Here is a 21,830-nt window from a genome sequence, read left to right on the forward strand (position 1 = left end):
GTAAGAAACGAGTGACTGTTCTAAAAGCAAACAGGACGAAATGTTTAGTATCACAGGTGCATGAGAAAAAGGAGTCGGGCAGATTAAGAGAATTCATTAAGGAGCTTTAGTGTTGCTGGTTGGTGTAGTTTTTCACTCTGGATAGAGCCAAGCTACCTGCTTTCCCCTAACAGACTGTACTGTATGATTGTCCATGTGGATCTGTACCTGTGATGATGTCCTCGATGGCTCCGTCCTTCCCCTCCCTCACCAGAGGAGACACCTGCCTCCTCTTCAGTTCTGCTATCAGATCCATCTGGGGAAGTCTGGGCGTCATGGAAACCTGAAACATCGAAACAAGGGTAAAAGTGTCAGTCTGAATGTAACGTTTCCTTTCCTTCATGGTCAATGACTCTGCTGATGTCATATGGGTACGTTAAAGAACATTTCTGGTTTCTTGAGTTGTAGTAAAATCAGTTTTAATATTTATGTCCAATAGCCTAGAATTACAAATCTATTGTTTGTGAACATTAGGGAGTAGGAGTGGTTACACATATATTTCTTTTTTCTTTAATTTAACATAGGTAATTGCAGATCAATGGAAGCCCTGAGAGAGAAGTTATCTTTCTTTTAGGACAGATTTTTGTGATACCCATTTAGGCCACAACAGGCTGTGGGGAAAAAAATGGCAAAAAAAAAGGAAACTTAAAAAATAAAATCTCTTGCCACTCTGGGCTTCTGTACTGAGGAGCTCAGACAGGTCACTTTCCATTTTTCTGTATTTCAGATAGAAAAACTGAGTTGGGACTTTTCTTTTTGTTATTGTTTCTTTGATTTGACAATACCCACAACACTTTTGTCACTGTAGCTCACCTCCTTTAGTTATTACATTCTTTATTACTATGTTACAATTATTGATATTTAATGTTTTATGTTGCTTCCTTTTCTCCAGGGACGCATGATGTTCTGGGGAAACTTGTCCCTGTATTTGTCTGTGGCAGGCTGGATTACTGCAGTTTACAGGTCTGTCTCAGCCTCAGCTGATCCACAGTGCTGCTGCTGTGGTTGTAACAAGAACCGAAAAAGCTCCAGTTGTCAGATCCCTTCATTGGTTACCAGCAGCTGGAATAATTAACTTTAAAATCCTGCAACAGGTCCATTAATCACTACACAGCTTAGGTCCAAAACACTGAACCAGTATGAACCTTGTAGACCGCTCAGGTCAGCTGGCTCACGATCAGTCTGTTCCCAGGGTTAGAACTACATATGACGAAGCTTCCTTCAGCCACTGTGCGGCTCAAAATGCTACAAGATCTTTTTTTTTTTTTTTTTTTTTTAATTCTAGTCTGTTTTACTGCTTGTATTCTTTATTTCATGTATTGACATGTGCTATAAAATTTGCCTTGCCCAGTAATCTGGAAGTGAAAATACAGGAAAACAGTAAAATTATTTTATTCTATTCTAAAACATTTTGCTTTGTTTACAGCCTGTGCGATCGTCTCATGTTGACCCCTCCGAGCTACTGTAGTTTGCTGATATCAGCAGTTAACTTGGTGAGTACAATGTTGTTGTGACTGATGGAAATTATAAGACCCAAGCTGCAACGAACAGGAATGATCCATTAACCTAGAGCAGTTAGTGTGTGGGTAATGAAATTCTGACTTTTTGAGATGTTACCTTGTTCTCCATGACCTCAGGTTTGGGTGGAGTCAAGGGGGCTTCACAGTTCGGGACATGTTTCCTCCTTTGCTCATTTTCCTGCTCTGCTTGCTGCCACAGACAAAAACACGAGGATGTTAAATGCATCTACTGATCGACGTGAAGGTCAAATAATAAGTGTGACATTGGCTCACTGTGACTGACTAACTGAGCTGTAAGGATCCTGGAATAGCTGGGTTTTTTAGTTGTCAGTGAAGCAGCTATCTGCTTCCCTGTCTGTTCATTTAGCCCAGAAATCAATAAAGTAAGTGTTATCTGACCTTGTAGGCCTTGATGAATCTGACAAAAACAGGGAAGAAGACCGAGGGAGGGGTGGTTTTAGAGTTCTCTCCGAAGTACTCCACGGCTGAGTCATACACGTCCTGGAAATCAGACAAAAAATGAGACAAATTTAGCCAAAGAAATGGAGGCGGACATCAGAAATATGTGTAACTGGGTGATTAAAGATGACCTGTGCAGTTTTTCCATCGGCTGTGAGTGAGTCGAGCAGCTCGGTGTTTCTGCTGAGAAACGTCTGCAGCACAGGATTTTCTTTCTCCACAGAGAACTCCCTCCTGGTCACCTCCATGCCTCGCTCCAGAGCTCGCACGTCCTGCACAATACTGTCCAGAGAAACTACGACACAAAGGGAAGAGGTGAGTTAGTGCTTCAGTGTAACGTTCCTATCACTGCTGGTAGTGTGGTTATTAGACTGTGTGGTATTAATGCTCATGCAAGATTTTAAAGGTCACACTGTGGTGTCGGCGTTAAAAAAAGAGAACCTGCACAAAGGCCTAAAAAACATGAATGAGGTGATCACAGCAGTCCCACTGTTAGGACATTATTAAAGATGACATTTGATTTTCATATCTGCACAAATGTGGTTTAGTGTCAAATGATTTTAAAGCTGAAACAATCAGTTGATAAAACATTTATTCAAATTTTCCTCTTCTTCTGTGTTTTATTTGAAGTATTGATCCATAAGAAGATCTGGGAAATAATGATTTATGGCATTTGAACTATTTTCTGACGTTTTCTGATATTTTCTTTCAAAGATTCATAAAGCATTTTCAGCTCAAAAATATTTCAAAGAAACAGTTAGTTTTGAAAATGCATCAAAATCAAAATAGGGGGAGACATCTCTTAACTTGGGCTCTGCAGGGCGTTGAGCAGTGTAATGTTGATTAAGCTATAGTGGGAAAGCAGATGGTGAACTGTATGTGTGGAGCTCTATGAGAGATGGATGGAGACGGATCAGTAACTGTAGTGAGTGCGTACCGAGTGACGCCTTGTCCAGGAAGTGCAGCTCTGTGTAGAAGGACTGCAGCTCTGGGTATTTCTCCTGGATGATGCTGACGATGAAGTGAAGCAGTGTCTGTTTACGGTCTGTAGATTTGGTGTCTAACAGCTAAAGAAAACAAAGTGTGTGTGATCACAAGTTGAGCAAAAGATTCTCAGATTTTCTACAGAAACAGACACAATGAATATTTCTGTAGGTTATACTCACCAGGTCTAAACTCTGCAGGCGGAAGCCGTACGCTGCCCCTCGCTTGCTGCTGTTCATGTAGTTTCCAAACGCTAAGATGATCTTCACATCACAGACAGGAAGAAACAAGGTCAAACCATATTGTACGACAAGAAATTACTGTCATACACATAAAATACCATTATAGTAGAGGCAAGGCTAGTTTATTTATATAGCACCATTCAGACACAAGGTGAGTCAAGGTGCTTTACAGAGGCATGGAAATACATTAAGATGGCATCAAAATAGCATTTAAAAGCAATGAAAACAGATTTGAATAAGTAAAAATATTAAGAAAGAAATATGTGATGTCTCACAATTCAAATAAAAAACTTTGACCCCTCTCCTCAAACTGGAGATAAAAACAGAAAAACTTCTCCCTTCATAAACAAAGTGTAAAGCTTTAACCTTTTATAGTCAGCTGAACATAATGTGCACACAGATCTTTGACTGTTGGTAACATTTTCACATCAGGTTCTTCACTATAGTCATTTTTTGAGACAAAATGTTTGATAATATTTGCTACCAACTTAAACTACAAAGCTGAGGAGAAGAAACTGATGTTATTTAGATGTAAATTAACTGTTATATTTAACTGTTCATTTTCCTTCTTTCAGATTCATGGTAAAAATGAACTTTTGTTTCACAAATGACTCGAGCTCCCACGGACACATGATCAACAGCAAAGAGACAAAGTGGAGCGAGAAGAAGCTGCTGCTCTGTTACTACGTTATTCTTCTGAAAATAACAAACTCACCTCAAGGATTTTCTTCAGTTTGCTGGAGGATTTGATCGACATCGAGGCGGCGATGATGGCGTTGAGTTGCTGAGGGAATAATAGTTGATATGATTATTATTTCCAAACTGTGAAGAACCAAATTATTACAACAGGCTGCCTCACTTAATTCACAGTGTGCTGCATCTTAAAACAATAGTTCCATATTTGAGGAAGTATACTTATTTGTTTGTATTTTTTTTTTTATCTTTAGACAGAGCCAGGCTAGCTGTTTCCCCCTGTTTCCAGTCTTTATGCTAAGCTAAGCCAAACCTCTGTAAACCATATTTTATGCACTGTATGTGATTTTAATGTCAGTGCTTCTGCTTGGCAGGTTTCAATCAGTCTCTTATTTAGTCTATATTTTTATCAAAATTAGTTTCATTTCATTGCTGCTGTGCTGCATGTTTTAATAAGACTTAAACACAATATAATGTTTTGTTTCTTGTTATTTAATCTTTGTGACTTTGTAACATCGCTGTATCTAAACTCTTGGCTTACTCTGGCAGTTTATTAACATGCCCCATCCCTGTTAAATGAACCTATAAAATAAAAACTAAACCGCTGGTTCTAGAGAACAGAGGTGAACTTGTCATCTAACTGTAGAAAAACAAATAAGCATTTTTCCCCAAACATGGAACAATTCTTTGAAAACAGATGCGGCTGAGTGTGAGTGTGAAACTGCAGCAGTCAGTGTCAGAACAGGAGCAGTTCTGCGGTTTCATTTAAACTGTCTGAACCAGAAGTTTTCAAACTGTGAGACGTGGACAGGTGGATGCAAGTGTAAAACAACAGGAAGTTAGTTATTGTAGCTTGACCACTGATTTGCGGTCAGCAGCAGCAGAGTCAGTGACACAGAACTCATGAAGGCAGCTAAGGTATTTAAAAACCCGTAGGTCCTGATTGCTGTAATTTCTGTCAGAAATATCTGTTTCACAGTCACACAAACACAGACGTCATACACACATCTGTAAAACCCCCCCCCGGGAACTCACGGGCTGTATCAGCTGAACACTCTCAGGGAAATTGCCCATGAAGGTGAGAGTGCTGATGCGCTGCGAGAGCCTCGGGATCTTGCTGAAGCGCACCATGAAGCGGTCCTCCTCGCTGAGCTCGTCCAGGGGCCTGCCCTCGCACTCGTAGTTGTGGATGAGCTTCATCTCGTACTCTGTGGGGATGAAACGCTCCAGCAGCTCGAGGAAGTCCAGACTCAGAGCTCTCTGGTTGTACCTGTGGGGCGGCAGTGATGTGAATTTAAAGTGTCTCACTATTTATATATATATATATGATGTAGAAACAAATGGAGTTTAGGTTTAGAGCGTACGTCTCGATGGCACAGCAGATGTCAGAAGCAGCCATTCCCTCCTTACGCAGGGTGATAGCCAGGTTTTTGGCCCTGTTGGGCTCCATTAGAGAAACTTTACTGGGGGTCTTGTGGGCCAGTTTCATCTTGAGGGTGCCCTGGTCTACAGGGACGGACTGGGCCTTGGTCTTGAACTGCTCCTCAAAGGCGGCCATGTTTAGCTCCTGGTAGGAGAGATCCATCAAAGACATAGAGAGAAATACACAGAGCTGAGAAATGAGACATTAAATGTTGCTTGAACTGTTGCAGTGTAAATGGCTGGTAAGGACTCACATTATACATGTTTAATTACACCATTTTAATCCCAATAGTATTAAATCTAACAAGAACATGAAACTGGAAACAGGTTCTAAGATAAACTGTTCCTGTTGAGGTTTGTTACATTTATGACCAGAGTAGTTTCCAGTTAATGGAAGAAAATGTAAATGTGTTCATTTTTTTGATTGTTGCCAGTTAAAATGGAGGATTCTCAGAGATGATCTGATCTGATTTTACGGAGCAGTTTTTAAAGGAATAACTCAGGATTATATAAGATCTGAGTTGCTGTTTTTTCCATTTCACAAAAAAGAATTGTGTAAAGGTTTGTGACCACAAACCTGTTGGTGTTATTGCTTTTATTCCAAAGCTGAAACTTGATTTTAACTAGAATAAAATACTGTATCTCTCAGGAAAGGAAGGGGAGTTTTTGTGTTTAATTAACAAAAACCAATAAACGTTTTCCGAAAAAAGGAATGGAAGTGAATAAATACATTGAGGTAATGACTCGACTGTGTGAGACAAAGTGATTCAACAGAGCTGAGTGTCACACAGTGGGTACCTGGATGATGTGGGTTTAGTCAGTGACAGTAGTGACAAACACAGACACTGGAAACAGGAAGTGGTCAAACCTCTAAGACGTGCTCGTCGTCCAGCTCGTTGAAGATGGTTCCTGCCACCTGGTTGGATTTGAGGGCCTGCCAGTTCAACAGCGGCATCCGGTATTTGGTCTGAATGGGATTCTTTTTTTTACGACCTGGAAGAAAAGGATGAAACAGACAATCGAAAATATTTCTCTCTAACCGGACGGTGAATTATTGGTAAAATACTAAAGTCGTTTTTATGGTGATCTGTGCATTTACATTTTTTCTCTCAGGATAATGTTACAGTTCCAGAGTTTAGGTCCAAACCAAACCACTGTGCTCTGATGGCAGACTCACCTGAGCTCCCATCTGCCCCTGGTAGCTGCATCGCACCATCTCCAGGAGGTAGCAGGGGGGGTGGAGCTGCAGGAGGAGGAGGAGGAGGAGGAGGAGCTGCTGTTGAGCCTGGAGGAGGAGGAGGAGGTGGTGGTGGTGGCGGGGGTGGAGGAGGTGGTGGAGGAGGAGCTTGTGCCGGCACTGACTTTAAAGAAGCTTCAGATAGGTGTGGTGGCGAGTCTGAGCAGGTGGGAGTGGGCTCATGGTCATTTCCTGTATCTACTTCATCTTTAGCTGTGAGGGAAACAACAACACTGTTATTTTACATTCATCAAAGTCCAACTGGAACAGTCAGGGGAAGCTGCAGGACGTGTTCATGTCTGGGAGTTGGATAAGAAGGAAACTTCAGCAGGAACTACTGTGGGTTCTCGTTCAGAGTCTGAGGCAGCTGTATTCAGGTGGTGTTGGAATAATCAGAAAAACGTGCCCACCCCTGAGTCAGAACAACAAGTTGGATAGTCGGCCAACATTTTTGTTCCGCAACTTGCCGAGTTGTTGAAGTCATACATGGCCGACGAAAGTAAATGTTTGTTTTATGGTGAGAAACTTTTGATTAATTGTGCAAATTCAAGTTTAATTTGTATCCTGGAATCAGGTTGTAACAGTTACCAGACAGATCTAGATTAGTTAGAAAAGTTATTTGTCAGCAGTAACCCTGTGAGCTTTGCACTCATCAAACACTCATCCATCTGCTGATGCACTGATGAACACACCTCATAACATTATCAGTATATTTTAGGATTATTATTGTCTCAGTAATGCATTTGTAGACAGTTTAAAAACTGTGTCTCTTTGGTTTTTGTGTTTGGAAACAGTTATAAAATACATCACATCTTCTTTGTAGTGTCCATGTTGTTTCCACACTCAGACTTAAAGGAACATGGACACGCTGAAGTTGGAAAAACAACTTCCTAACTCGGGAAATGGAAACATCTGAGGAGCATATGAATGCAGCATGACATTCAAGATTTGATTGGCTGTATCCAAATCAAATTTATGCAGACGCACCTTCATGAAACCAAAAAGAAATCTAAAATAAAAGTTTCTTCCTCGTGATTACAGATTTTTTCTCAAAGGACAAAACAGAGCGATGAACTTGAGCAGGTCTTCATCAGTTCAGCTCACTCTCTACAATTCTCTGTGTCTGTGTGAGATTATGTAGATTTTGATGGTGGAGGCCACTAGACACATTTCATCTACATTCATCTTATTTTGAAGTGATCATAGTGACAAAATATTGCAGGAGCAGAAAAGATCAGAGGCTGTTAACTGCTCATCCTGAGGCCTGACTCATTTTCATGTTCAAGGCTGAAAAGAAGAGCTTTTATAATTTGTCTTTTTGCGAAACATTCAATATTTAATTATGATGCACTCGACACCAACAAGTCTCTTTCTAAACCGAAAATACAGCTCGACCTGGAGGACAGACGTGAACGCTTGTTTTTCATAGAGTTTAAAGCGACTGCCTGCGTCTCACCTGCGAGGAGAAAGTTCAGGTGTCTCTGTGAATTCAACCTGAAGCGGCGTTACACTTCACACATGCAGGGAAACAAGAGCGAGGAAGGAAAGAGAAGCTGCTCGACTTCAGAGTGAATATCAGAGTTTCTTATCAACTCTGTAATAAATCTTATTTCAGGCTCTGACCTTTCTGAACCACGTCCTGGATGACGGGGACCACCTGAACGTCCAGGTGTCCGGATGAGGAGCGCTCCATCCGGACCAGGCCCTGCTCCACCAGAGCCTGGACTTTGGCCTCCAGCTCCCTCAGGGCCTCGGTGGATCGGTCCTTGTCTCTCTCTCTTTCCCTCTCTCTCTCCCGTTCAAGCTCTCTCTCTCGCTCCCGCTGCTGCAGCAGAGTCACCTGAGAGCACGACTCACGCAGACTCTCCTGTGACACACACACCAGCAGGAAACAGTCATGATAAAGCGGTCAGACTGAAATACACAGTCGATACACATGCAAAGAGGAGAATGATGTACTTCACCTTTAGGAGCTCCACCTCCTTTGTGGTCTGAATGAGCTTCTTCTCCAACTCTGACACTTTCTCCATCGCCTCCCTCTCACTCTCCTGAAGCCTGCTGCTCAGCTGAGACACCAACACACAGGTTTCATTTACACGCAGCGACGATCTTCATTCTCTTTAGCGGTTCACTTTTTGTAAACTTTGTGTTGTAGATTTACTTTTTATATTTAATAAATCTGAAAATCAAATCAAATCAAAAACATGTTTCACTTTGTCATCACGGATTTTTCGATTAATTCATGTCAATTAATGGGCAAAATTCTTTATCGTTTTAAAATTAAATCTACGACACAATAAAGTGTGTAAACAGTGAAGGGGCGGTTGCATGGTTGTATGGTTGTAAGGTGGTTGTATATCCACCTGTGTGTTGTGTTCCTGCAGCTCCTCCATGTGTTCCAGCAGAGCGTTCTTCGTCTCTGCATCCTCCAGCAGAGCTCCCACATCAAACACATTGTCCAGGTAGGCCTGAATCTGCACCAGCAGTCTGTCGCTCTCCGTGAACTTCAGCCTCTACACACACACACACACACACACACACACACACACACACACACACACACACACACACACACACACACACACACACACAAAAAAATCTAATTAACAACATATGTAACAACTACATAAGCATAAAATGAAGCGCTACATTTTACGCTACAATCTTTCTTCTTGTGTATAAGTCTAAAACAATCCTCATTCTAAAGTCTGATTTCAGGGGTCAGGCTGTGAGGTCAAAGGTCAGACTTGCCTCCAGGTAGTCATCCAGGCTGTGTCGTGTGAACTCGTACTGAAGGTGCACTCTGAAGTTCATGTTTTCCACTGAGTGGACCACGATGTTGATGAACTGCATACAGGCCACCTGGTGGGCACACACAGTAAATACTTCACTCATGTTTACAAGGGAAGACGCTGCGATTTAAAATGTCCAACTAAAGCTTCAGAGTTCAGGATCAGGGTGTGTGGTCCAGATGTGGAGGCCACAGCTGGAGCCTGATCCTGAACTCTGAACCTTAAACAGTGAAAAATCTTCAAACTGGTTTTTCTAAAAGCTCTGTTTCCTTCCACATAAAGTCCCAATGACGACAGAAACTTACTCAACATGTATATTGATAATCAATTAATCATTCAGTTATTCATTAAGTCTTGAATGTTAAGTGAAAATCTTTGGGCTTTAGGAAACTGTGACGGACATTTGACATTGTTTTCTGATGTAAAGGCAAAATGATGAGAAATTAATCAGCAGATGAATTGATAATGAAAATAATTACTTCATTATAATAATTACTTTATTATTATTGTAGCTTCAAGTTTTTTTTGCTGCATTTACATGATATTCATTGTTTGAATTGACTTAACAACAACTTAGAGATTAATTCATTCATTCATCCATGTGTTCACTCAACATTAAATTCAACACTATAACCTCTCTGTATTTGCACCCACAGGTGTGATCTCAGGGTTAAAGTGAACCAGTGAACCCACATTAACAAACATCAGCTGCGTGCTGTTGTATCTTATTCACTGCACTCTGCACATTTCACATAATTGCAAACAGTCTGTTTAATTAAAAGGAAGACTGTCATTTTGTAAATGGCTCTGTCTGAGAGCTTCATTATGACGAATGATGACTGTAATTACTGATCTTTTTTTTTTCCTGTTGTTCAAACTGCAGTTTTAACAATAGAGATTTTTTCCAAATACCAAATGAAGATCTATTAAGTGTCTATTCATTTGAGTTATTTCACACAGGTGGACAACAGGATGTTACTGGTGATTACCAGCATCACATGAAGCTCCTCTGTTTTGTTTTCACGTCCCTTGACAGGATAAAACTGATCCATAAATGCTTTATAACATATTCTAATAAAAGTGTCATGTTTTTAAACACTTTTAAACCTGCCTGTTTATATTTGGACTTGTGTATGAAGAGTTCATGTATATTTTATAACACACTATAAGCTCTGTTCATGTGTGTGTAATCATACATTTACAGCATTGATTAACTGTTAGAGATCAGTTATAGATGCTACATGAGAGGACGTGACAAATACATTAAAACACATAAAAAGTCTTCAGTCTTCATTCACACATGCACATACTATATGGCCAAATGTATGTGGACATGTCCAGTTTTGTTTAGTGGGACTGTTTATCACAGTTTGGACCACAAGTTCTAATAAAGAGAAACAAACAAACAAACAAACAAACAAACAAAAGAGCTAAAGAGTAAACGCTGCAGGAAACACTGAGGGCAGGTGGAAAACATGAACCTCTTACCAAGAACTTTACTGTCACTGTCCACGCACTCACTCCAGAAAAACTGCACCTCTTCTTCCCTGCTGCTAGTTTTATTTTACCATGTAGTCATAAGGGCAGATTTATTTGTACAGCCCTAATCATACACGTAAGTGATTCAATGATTATTAATTTAAAAAAAAATGTTAGTAAAAACCGTAATAAGAAAACAGTATAAAAACAGATTATAAAACATCTGATCTAATTAAGGTGCAAAGATTAAATGATTAAATGAAGGCAGTGGAGAACGGATCTTCGAGACCTGTTGGGCTTATAAACATCAAATCATTTCAAAAATATACTTCGGGTCCAGACCATTTAGTGAATAATAATAAAACAAGATTATAAGTGAACTATATTTCCTGAAAGAGAGATGCATCCCACCCCCTCTCTCACTGGAGAGCCGTGTGATTTCTGGTGTCAGTTTCTGGAAGTTCAATCAGATTGAACTTTACATGAAGCAAAGAAGGTGAATCAGTTTGTGGACAATCATATATGGGTGTAATGTTCAGGTGTCCACATACTTTTGACCATTTCCTGTGCATATAATATCTTGACACACAGTCTTTACCATGAAGTCGATGTTGCTGTCTTCACTGCGGAAAAACTCCATGAGCTTCTCAAATCGACTTTTCTCTCCACACACCTGAGAAACAACAAACAACAGGTGGTGTCAGATCACAGCAGCTTCCCACTTTAAAAACCACTGACTGTTACACCTTTGCCTCTCTTCATTGTGTTGTGTGATTAATATGTTGCTCAGTTAAATCCAGGAGACGTCCCCTGAGACGGCTGCTGATGACAGCAAAGATAAATCAACTCGTTCCAAGGACTGAATCTCCTCCGTGTGTTCTCACACGGGGGCAGTGTGCTCACACAGTATCGGAGTAATGCATCTCTCTATCTAGCCACATACACTCTGCAGTATTTAAATGATGTGTGTGTTCAGCAAACATGTCATCTAATTACAGAGAATCATGTGGCTGCTGCTTGTGGTTGTAAATTTAGTGTCAGGTTCCGGGGACAAACACAAGTAACAGCAATAATAAAACCAGTGCATTGTGCAGGATAATTGCTATGAATACACACAGACAGACCAAATATAAACAAGGCTTCAGGAAGTGTGTGTGTTGATGTTAGTTTGCTCAGCAGTTTCCTTGTCTCGTCCATTAGCAGCAGCATGTGAGCGTTTGCCGTCTTGTACTCTGCCCTCCCCCCTTTTCACCCACTCATGTTCGCTAAATAATGCAGCATTCCAACCCGACAGCCTGCACGGCCCAAAACAATGCCCACGTCCTGCCACTGAGCGACACACAAGCCAGCTCCTGGCTCGCCGCCCGCCTGCTCGCCTCAGCTTCACGACCACGTGCACTGTGTCGCTCTCTCCATCTTTCGCTCAATCTCCCTCTGGCTCTCGCCCACACACACCTCGGTGCTGCTGCTGCACCAAAACAAGTGGCACTCAGTGTGATACTGGAGCCACTGCTGTGGTAACTGATGCTGCACTAATCAACCAGCCGGGGGCTGATGTCGCCAGAGGATTCGGTGCTTACAGATGGACACTTGATTTTCTTCTTCTTTGTTGCTTCATTAAAGGAGTGTCTTTTCTTACTTTCAACAAATCTCATGAAGATCAAAACCAAAAATGAATTAATCCCTTTAACAAGCATCACGTGTGAATCTACAGCCTGAGCCACAGAGCTCCATTGTTTCCAAATGTGGATTAATCCGCCGCTAAGAATAGTCCCCAACAAATACACTGTTTACTCCAGTTTGATGAACCTTTGCTAAAAACTACAGTTACCAGATGTTTAAGGAAGTTACTGAGATGTTTTAAAAATGAAACTATATATTTGTGGTGTTTTTAAAGATTTACATCTTCAGTAGGAACCGATGAGCTTAGAGCTGAGAGCCACGGAGAAGTCAGATAATATAAAGAAACATCGACGGTATTGGTCTTTTCATTAGATTTATTGATAATAAAGAAAGGAACAGAATCATAATTTTATCATTTCATATTTTATTATCTTGTAGAGCTGGGCGATGTCGCTGAAATCACTACTTTGATATCAATGTTTGTTGATGCTGTCGTTTTGCGCCCCTACAGCAGCAGGCGCACCTTGGTTTTCATGGTTACAATAACAAACACTCGGACTGTATCGAGAGCAGCTTACCTAAATTCCTCATCATGGTTACTATAATAAAGGTCATGGCTAAACGATCTTTGTTGTCATGGTTATAATAATAACGTGGTTACTCCTGTGGAACGGTCATGGATGAAAGATAATAAAAACTGCTACATCTGTCGTAATTACTACAGCCACTAGATGTCGCCTAGCAACGACCTAGAGGCTCGTTTTTTTTAGAGGAGGAAAGTCTCGTCATTTCACCACCGAGGAAGAAAGTTTATATTCAATTCAGAAAATTCAAATGAACTTGTTTCTGTTTCAGTGTTGTGTTCTTCTGCTGGATCTCAGTTTCAAAACAACTCTTTCATCACAGTTTGAAAAATTTCTGACAAACACTTGCACACACTGTAATTCAGCTGCAGCAGCCATTCACTCTAATTAAACTGTTGTCTTAAGTGTTTCTGAAACTGGAGCTAAAATGGAAACAGCAGTTAATTCCAGCAGCTCCCTGCTATTTGTAATGAAATTACATTAGTGGTTAAAATCTGAATCCAGAAGCAAATATGTATAATTGACATTAAAGTGCCTTCCTTCCTCACAGTCAGGGAGGACTCGGCTTGTTGCAGGGCAGCTTTCCAACTTCATTGACGTTTACTAATAATAGAAACTCCTGGTTCAGGTCTAGCTCCTTCCTGTCAGTGTCGTTGAAGGATCTGTTGGCAACAGTTGCTGCTTTCTAAGGCAAAGATGAGAGACGGCCAAGGAGAGGTCAAAGGCAACTCAACAAGTGCTTCACATATTTACGCCTCTTCAGTCGGTTTTATCTGGTGGTGGGACAACTGCACAAAGCAGCTGAGGGGGGGCAGGGGGGGCCAGGAGGGTCTGGGGTTCCCCTTAACCTGCTTTTCAAGGCATTAAAGGACAGACTGGAATGTGGGTGCTGTTACACTAACACCACGTCTATGTTGAGACTAAGACCAGTTTAAAATAAGGTCTGAATGTGGGCTGAGTCATCCCAGCTGATGCTGGTAATATAGGGTAATGTGGTGAAATGTCTTTATGAATTCTTGAACACACGGTGCTTTTATCCCTTGCAAGATTCAGCCACATCTAAAGAGTCTAAAAATCTCAGTAGTTGCTTGGTACTGGCTGAAATGTGTCTGTAGCATCAAGTATGAAAAAACTGTTAACTATTAAAAGCTGTTGGTGAATCTTTGATCAGACTTAGTTCTTGGACGGCTGCTCGAGTTTAGCATTTGAAAACTTTGGCCTCTTTGTTACATGGAAAAAACAGGTTCAGGGGAATAACTGACAAGTCATATTTCTTACAATAAGGTATTCAAATACAGGGATAGATACCAAAACTCAGGCATCATCATTTCAAAAAGGCACTCAGGCCTATTCCTGGTAAGAGTGAGTCATACCTGTTGCTTTTAGCGCAGCATGACTAAGACTGGATCTATAGAATAGGATCCCACCTCACAGATAAAAAAGCCTTTTCTAAGGTTTCGTAACAACGGTCTCAGTTAGGTAAATGAATCAGGTGTCTCACAGGGTTACAGTCGTTTTTACAAAATTGTGTTGATATAACTGCTGCACCTCAGCACAGAGACTGTATAAACAAGGTGTAACTCTGGATGATTGACTTGATTTTGAACTCGCATCATAACACGGACTGTAGATTTGAAAGTGTAAGCATGTAAGGAAGAGATGTTTTGATGCTGATGCTTCAGTATTGATACGGGCACCTGACTGTTGTTCTTAGACGGACCTGAGATAATGTGAAGCCATCCTGTAAAGTAGCTCAGCAGATAAACCCATTAGAAAACACTCTGGTGACCCGTCGTACCTCTTTGAAGTTGTCGAAAGCGGAGAGAATGATGTCATGGCCTCCTCTTACCAAACACACGGCGGCCAGCAGCTCCAGCACCAGCGCCTTCGTCCTGACAAGAGGAATTTGTATTTACATTTATTCTTGTATTTTTCTTGTTTTTTAAAAAAAAAAAATGTTATGTGTTTTGTATTTATTGATAGGATTTCTTATTAGATTACACACATTAAAGTTCATGTTCCTCACCTTGGGTTTCTGTTGTTGAGGCTGAGTGTGATCTCATTGACACAGCAGGGGTGCTTCATCACCAGGTTGAACCCAGACTAACCACACACACACACACACACACACACACACACACGCACGCGTGCACACACACGCACACGCACACACACACACACACACATGATAACTGCCAATCACTCGACTACAGGTGACATTCTTACAGGCAGCTACAACACTGACTGTAATCACATTTAAACTAGAACAACTACATCACTCACATTCTTCTTACGTGGGAGTCACTGTCTTTCAGGTACAGAAAGGTTCATTAGTATTAAAAATACTAAATTATATGATATTTACTTAGTCAACATTTATTGATAGTATAAGGCAAAATAAAGCGACACCAAGTCATAATAATGGAATGAGTCACTATTTAGACCTTTAAGTAAAAATTAGACAAAAAAATTAGGCTGAGTATCTGTAAATTATGATTTAGAAAAACAGAATTCTGTATTTGTAGCTTATGAATTGTAAGGCTGAATTTTGACTTTGTATCTAATAATCTTTACTTAGAAAGTCACATTTGTAAAGTAGTAACTGATAGTTATGACTTAGTATGTCTTATTTATAACTTAAAAACTTAACTCTCTTAATTCTGACATAGAAAATCAAAATTTCAACTTTGTAATTCATTATAATGACTTAGTGCCTTTTAAATATGACTTAATTTTGACTTATAAATTAAAATATTGACATAGTCTCTTCATTTTGATTAAAAAGATCAAAATTCTGAATTCATACCTCATAATTTTTATTTAAAATCAGAATTTTTACTTTGTATCATTATCTTGACTTGAAAAGTCACATTTTAACTAAGTAACTCCATGACTTAGTCTCTCTAAATAATGACAGGTAGATTTTTAATTTATATATCTAAATCATGATTAGGAAAATAAAAATGATGAATTTGTATCTAATGATCTTGATTTATAGTCATATTTGTAATTTAGACGCTGATAATTATGACAATATGACTTAGAAACTTTAAATTTTGATAGTCAAATTGTGAATTTGTAGCTCATAATCCTTTCTTGAAGTCAGAATTTTGACTTTACATCTCATAATGTTGATTTAAAAATATACATTTTAACTTAAATTAAACTTGACTTTGAAAGTGAAATAGTTTTGACTCAGTATCTCTTGGTCTCATTCTGTATGTCATTACTATTTTCATTATTTCATTCCTCACATTCTGTCCATTTTTTTCTTTTCTTGGAAGAAAGGGGCCTCCATACCTTCCATACCTTTCTGTCAAAACGATGATTAGAGGCGTTGAGTGGGTGGCTTTGAATACCTGATAGTTCATGATGGCACGTAAACACATGATGCAGAGGTGAACGTCGTCTTTCTGGCTCACGACACGCGAGTTCCTCACAGCTTTCCTGTTTTGGAGAGAGTTGAATCTGCCAGGTAAGAGACGCTGTGGTTACAGCTCTGTCGTCCCTACACCTGAAGTACAATGCTAACAGCTTAGCATGTGTGCTTATGATTTATATCATGGTGGGGGGGTCAGCCCTATGTTCCCACATTTCTTAGAACTTTTTTTTTAACAGAAATCTTTGAAAATTAGGGTTAGGGCTGTGGGAACATAGACACGCTCCCATGGTGGGTGTGATGGTTGTATGTGCCTGGATGGTATGACAAATTAAATGATCAAATGAGCGCCACAGACAAAGCGAACACTCCCTCTGGTCTGATGATGGGTCAGAGTGTGTGTTTCTCTCACATTCACACTTAAACAGTCTGAACATGAGGCCGACAAACACACACGTAGGTAGAAGTTCTCACAATGACTAGAATGCAGTCGCTTCAGATCAGAGATAACATGTCAGAGAATGTGCGTGTGTTTGTTTGAGGTGTTTGTTTGCAGTGTAACGTGTGTGTGTGTGTGTGTGTGTATATCACTGCTTTGTTTGTGTCCCTGTGTGTGAGAGTCTGCTCTCTATACTGATCCAACTGTATTTGGATAACAAATGCAAACAGCCACAGCTGCTACAACTGTGTCGTGTGTCTCATCAGATCCGGAGTTTGTCAGAAACAGAGTGTGATGCACTGAGCTGAGTGTTTGCAGCAGATGAAGGATTTCTGTGAGTGTACGAACATGATCAAAAGCCATGTATCTATCATCAGCGTGTATCGTCTCCTAGTCTAACCTACTCTGTTGTTTTAGGTAAATTATATGGCCAAAAGTCTGGGTCTGTTTTTCATTGTTTGGGTTGCACTCATTAGCTCCTGACAATAAAGCACTTCCTACTACAATACTGTGCAAAAATTTTACAACTGCTTGGGGCCCCCCCAAGGGCTGACAAACTTAACTCACAACAAAGTCTCAAAAAGCAGGTCCCTCCCCCTTAAAGAACTAACAACTAGTGATTTGTTTATGTTTTCAATGTTCCTTGTACCTATATTTTGAAAAGTAAAGGGTTTTTTGTGTTTATATGTTTTCATAGTTTATATTTATTTTATTTTGAAAATTCTGCTAATTTTAACATTTGGAATTGAAAAAATGTTTAGATTCCCTACATTTCATACATCATTGGTGTCTGATTATTTATTACATTATTGTGATAAACACTTATTAGACTTGTGGAACTAAAACATATGGGAAAAATGCTATGTTTCCACATACTTTTGGCAAAGTCATGTTATTATTAATGACTTACGAATGAATTTTAAAACAGACCTGATGGAGCTCAATTTCTGACTTACAGAAGATATTATTTATTCTCACGTGGGACATGAACAACTTCAACTCTTTGTGCGTCTCCTCACCTGACTGCGAAGGCCTTGCCGGCCTTGGAGGCGCTGTGAGAGGGCGAGTTGCTGGCACTTCTGCTCAGATCTTCCACTGACTTGTCCAGAGTTTTGCTTTTGTCTGTGGGCAGCGGGCCGTTGTCCAGAGTGTCTGTGTCGTACCTGTGAGTCACAGTCAGGTGAGAAGAGTCAGAGTTCACTCTCATGTAAATGAAATTGTGAATGTGAAATTCTGTTTTTCAGGCTGATACCTACGTGACAGCGCTATGAGCAAAGGACAGATAATCCACAAGAACATCTAAGCCTTGGTTTTCCACGTTGAGGAACTCCTGAGCCCAGCTGTGAGGAGAAAACATGTTTTCACTCTGCCGCTTCTTTCATTTAACAGTAGTCCACACTCGACAAAGGTTTGTTTCTCACTTTGGGATTTGAAGTAAAACTCACCCAATGTGATTGGTCCTCAGGGAAATCTCCAGCTCTCTCAGGATCTGAGTGGACTCTTGGACACGTCTCTTAAACTGACAGAAACACATGCAGGTGGTTATGAGGTCAGTGGGTGCTTCATTATTCAGAAAATGACTTGAAACTGAGATGTGTGACGTGGATTCTACCTTTCGACTGACTCCTCCATGATCCAGATAACTCTTCAGCTTCTCCAAATACGCAGACGGTGGATTCTTCACTTGAAACCTCTCCTGCAGATACAGAGGAACACACACACGCACGCACATACACACACGCAGACTTCCAATTATATTTGATTGCTGTACTGCAATGAGGGCGGGGGGGGGGCAGAGGGCAGAGCTCAGCCGGGGTTTCACACAGTTTGATTACACAGCGTCTCTTATGCAAATGAGTTTGATCTTAACAAGCTTCCAGAAATTATTCTACAGTGGTGCAGCAGTTACAATCACGCAGGCTTCAGCCACACCAGCCCCACTCACACCCTTTAACTAAACCATCAAGTTTTTCACTTTATGAAATTGTGGAAATTTTCTGGCTTCCATTTTTTGTGCAGTTAATTATCTGTCAATTAAGAAAAGCTGCATGAGCCACTGTTTGATAGTGACAGGCAACATCTGTCACTCTCCCATCAGGTTGGTAAGGACCTGTCTGTGGTTGCTACGGTGACGTACAATATTGATGAGCTTCCTCGTGTGTGTGTGTGTGTGTGTGCGTGTGTATGGGTTGGGATGTTTTCCTGTGTTTGGTATTCACATTGCATCAGTATATTGATTGACCTACATTGGTTACAAATCCACTGCCTATAAAACAGGCCCATTAATCATCTTACGTCTAAAAAAGAACTGATTCACAGTCAGCAGGATGACAGAGCAGACCCACCTGGTCACAGATCAGGTCCCATTTTTTCTCGTTGTCGTACTGGCTGAGGATCTTCACCTTGTCTGGAGGAAGATTCATCGTGTTCTGGAAGGGGGGGGAAAGAGAGATTCAGGCTTTTGAGGAAAAACAGCAGTTAACCTGCAGCATGACAGAAAAATACTGATGATATATGAGCATCATTTTTCCTTTTTGCCATTTCCAAAGCCTCAAGACTCATGTAACAAAATCTATTTTAAAGTCCAGCTGAAGTCGATGCTACTGACATTCCCATCAGCCTCAGCTAATAAGCAAATGTTAGCATGCTAACACGTTTAAAAAAACAAGGTAAACGTTACACCTGCTTAATATCAGCATGTTAATATTAATATTGTGAGCATGTTAGCATGTTGTATTAGCATTTTTCTCAAAAGAGAGCACAGGGCATGTAACAGATCTGTTCACTGCAGCAGAAAACTTTCAATTAAAAAAAATTAATTTAATTCACGTAATTTAATTGCACTTCAACTTGTTTTATAAGCACTTTGTTGTGATGAATAAAATCTTATTCCTTTAATTTGTTATGTTATACTTCTTCTCTACATTACTTTCCAGCTTGTTACTTGACATTAAGATTATAAAAACAATATATAATCCACAAATAAATCATGATGTATATTATAGATTAAACCAGGTAGCAGTATATAACAGTTAAATTAGCTCCACCTTTACTACACACTGATTCATCAGTAACAATAATCCATTTATATATTGTCTTTTTAAATGGGCCGAACTGCATAACAAGTACTTTTAGTTTTCGTACTTTAAGTATATTTTGATGCTAATACTTTGGTACTTTTACTTCAGTATAACTTGTAATGCAGGATTTCTTCCACTACTGCCTAAAAACTTTAAATGACAATTTGTATTATTTTCCATTTCCAAACTTAGGCCAGTACAGTATCTTTACCAGGATACACATCTTAACCTCCAGTATGTTCTTATGGATCTCAGGCACACAGGTAATATTCTGTACCTGCAAACGGACTAACCAGACAGTCAGGGAAACAATATGATATCAAACACTCGGGGCCTCTGGACACTCCATCACTCTGCAGCCTCCTTCAATAATTCATGGCTCTGCTTTAGATGATTTCACTCAGAGGGACGTTACAGCTCTCGCTCAGTCACTGGTCCAGGACTGAGTCACTGTGTGAGTCAGAGGTCTGTGTGGCCTCACGGGTCATTTTCAGTCTGTTGTCACAACAGATCTGTTCGCTACTGAAGCCCCGTGGTGTCACTCGTCACCTTCTCATGACTGGTGACCAGTAACAAAATGAGTCCAGAGGTGGAGGAAGCTCTCACATGGTTTAATGAAGAAAAAGTAGAAATACCACACTTAAACACAAGTACACAAGTCTTATATGTAAATCCTACCACAGTACAAGAAGTATTATTGACACAGTGTCATTAAAGTATTAAAAGTACTCAGTGGAGAGAAATGCCCCTCATATATTATAATTTGTATGAGTAAATTAACTTATACATTGAATTACTCACTTATAAACTACATTGTATCTAATGTGCCATGTTTCTTCCTTTAAAGTCAGAACTTGTTTAGAGGAACTGAGGCTGAAGACTGAACAAACTGCTCGTCCTAAACTCTCTCCGTCAGCTGTTTGCAACATCGAGCTGATGTGGTTGACAACAAGTTTGTTTATGTTGACAAACAGCAGACTACAAAAAAGCTCTGTCCTCGGTATTCTTCACTAACACACATACACACACTCTTATACACACACCACATTTCACATACGTTAATGCACTGCTGGTGCCTCATATATTAAACACATTCCTGCACAGAGACACAGACACATCAGCTGCTCTAATTATAACCCACGCACACATGACGCCAGACCGGTCGACAGCACACTCCCACTCAAGGACAACACACAGTCGGCTATCTCCACCTCACTTTGTTTAAATGCTACATATCCTCCTCATGTCTTTTCTGTGTCCACTCCTCGTCCAATCACACGCCTCCTGCTCTCGTCTTCGCTACTGGAAGTGAGAGACTTGAGCTCCTGTCAGCACTGACTCAGTCTGCTGAGGAATGTCCAGCAGTGGTTACTTAGTGATGATTTGCTGCTGTTTTACCTCTGGGCCTCAGAGATAAGCCTCAACTGAAACGCATAACTAGTTTTTAACCTTCAGTTTTTTCTTTTATAATATGAAATATCATGACTCTCTGTCTCTTATTTTCAAAGATAGTTTTTAAAGTGGCAAAATAAAAACTGATGTTAAAACATGTACAAAGCTAAATGTGTGGACATCATGTGTGCCACGCTGAATAAGAGCGGCACAGCAGATACCAAACAGCACAGTAAATCAATGGTGGGCTGGATGTGAATCTGATAAATCAGGTCTGCTGAATGGAGCGGCTGGGTCAATAAGAGCTGGTTATATTTGACCAGCTGGAAATGGAAAGAAACAAACAACCTTCTATTGTTTTTTTCCAGAGAAGTGCTTTAAAAGAGGAAAATAAACTGAACAGTGTGGCTGGATGATGATGGAGGTCTGGTTAGTTAATTAGTTTATAACACTACAAAAATATTAC

General features: G+C 40.2%; 1 protein-coding gene and 1 long non-coding RNA gene across 6 annotated transcripts in view; one reads left to right on the forward strand and one right to left on the reverse strand.

The window, feature by feature from the left end:
- Positions 1-21,830, reverse strand: part of LOC130162903 (formin-like protein 1) — a 32,990-nt gene that overhangs the window by 3,296 nt on the left and 7,864 nt on the right. For 2 of the 5 annotated variants that reach the window (XM_056366769.1, XM_056366766.1), the window contains exons 2-25: positions 19,238-19,321; positions 18,505-18,588; positions 18,338-18,411; positions 18,149-18,232; positions 17,912-18,055; positions 16,434-16,542; positions 15,101-15,177; positions 14,873-14,966; positions 11,466-11,540; positions 9,348-9,458; positions 8,960-9,109; positions 8,561-8,662; positions 8,220-8,463; positions 6,537-6,809; positions 6,228-6,352; positions 5,302-5,504; positions 4,973-5,207; positions 3,960-4,028; positions 3,185-3,265; positions 2,956-3,085; positions 2,150-2,313; positions 1,959-2,060; positions 1,657-1,749; positions 208-322 (exon numbers count right to left, since the gene is read on the reverse strand). In XM_056366769.1, the coding sequence (XP_056222744.1) occupies positions 208-322; positions 1,657-1,749; positions 1,959-2,060; positions 2,150-2,313; positions 2,956-3,085; positions 3,185-3,265; positions 3,960-4,028; positions 4,973-5,207; positions 5,302-5,504; positions 6,228-6,352; positions 6,537-6,809; positions 8,220-8,463; positions 8,561-8,662; positions 8,960-9,109; positions 9,348-9,458; positions 11,466-11,540; positions 14,873-14,966; positions 15,101-15,177; positions 16,434-16,542; positions 17,912-18,055; positions 18,149-18,232; positions 18,338-18,411; positions 18,505-18,588; positions 19,238-19,321 (3,022 nt within the window). Of the gene's footprint in view, positions 1-207; positions 323-1,656; positions 1,750-1,958; positions 2,061-2,149; positions 2,314-2,955; positions 3,086-3,184; positions 3,266-3,959; positions 4,029-4,972; positions 5,208-5,301; positions 5,505-6,227; positions 6,353-6,536; positions 6,810-8,219; positions 8,464-8,560; positions 8,663-8,959; positions 9,110-9,347; positions 9,459-11,465; positions 11,541-14,872; positions 14,967-15,100; positions 15,178-16,433; positions 16,543-17,911; positions 18,056-18,148; positions 18,233-18,337; positions 18,589-19,237; positions 19,322-21,830 lie in introns of all 5 variants that reach the window. The other 3 variants (XM_056366768.1, XM_056366767.1, XM_056366765.1) reach the window with 2 other exon arrangements.
- Positions 231-3,953, forward strand: LOC130162904 (uncharacterized). The gene is made up of 5 exons (XR_008826320.1): positions 231-341; positions 932-1,002; positions 1,466-1,532; positions 2,242-2,333; positions 3,820-3,953. It is a non-coding gene; the product is annotated as an uncharacterized LOC130162904 (long non-coding RNA).

This window comes from Seriola aureovittata, chromosome 21 (genome assembly GCF_021018895.1).
Source record: "Seriola aureovittata isolate HTS-2021-v1 ecotype China chromosome 21, ASM2101889v1, whole genome shotgun sequence".
Lineage (NCBI taxonomy): Eukaryota > Metazoa > Chordata > Actinopteri > Carangiformes > Carangidae > Seriola > Seriola aureovittata.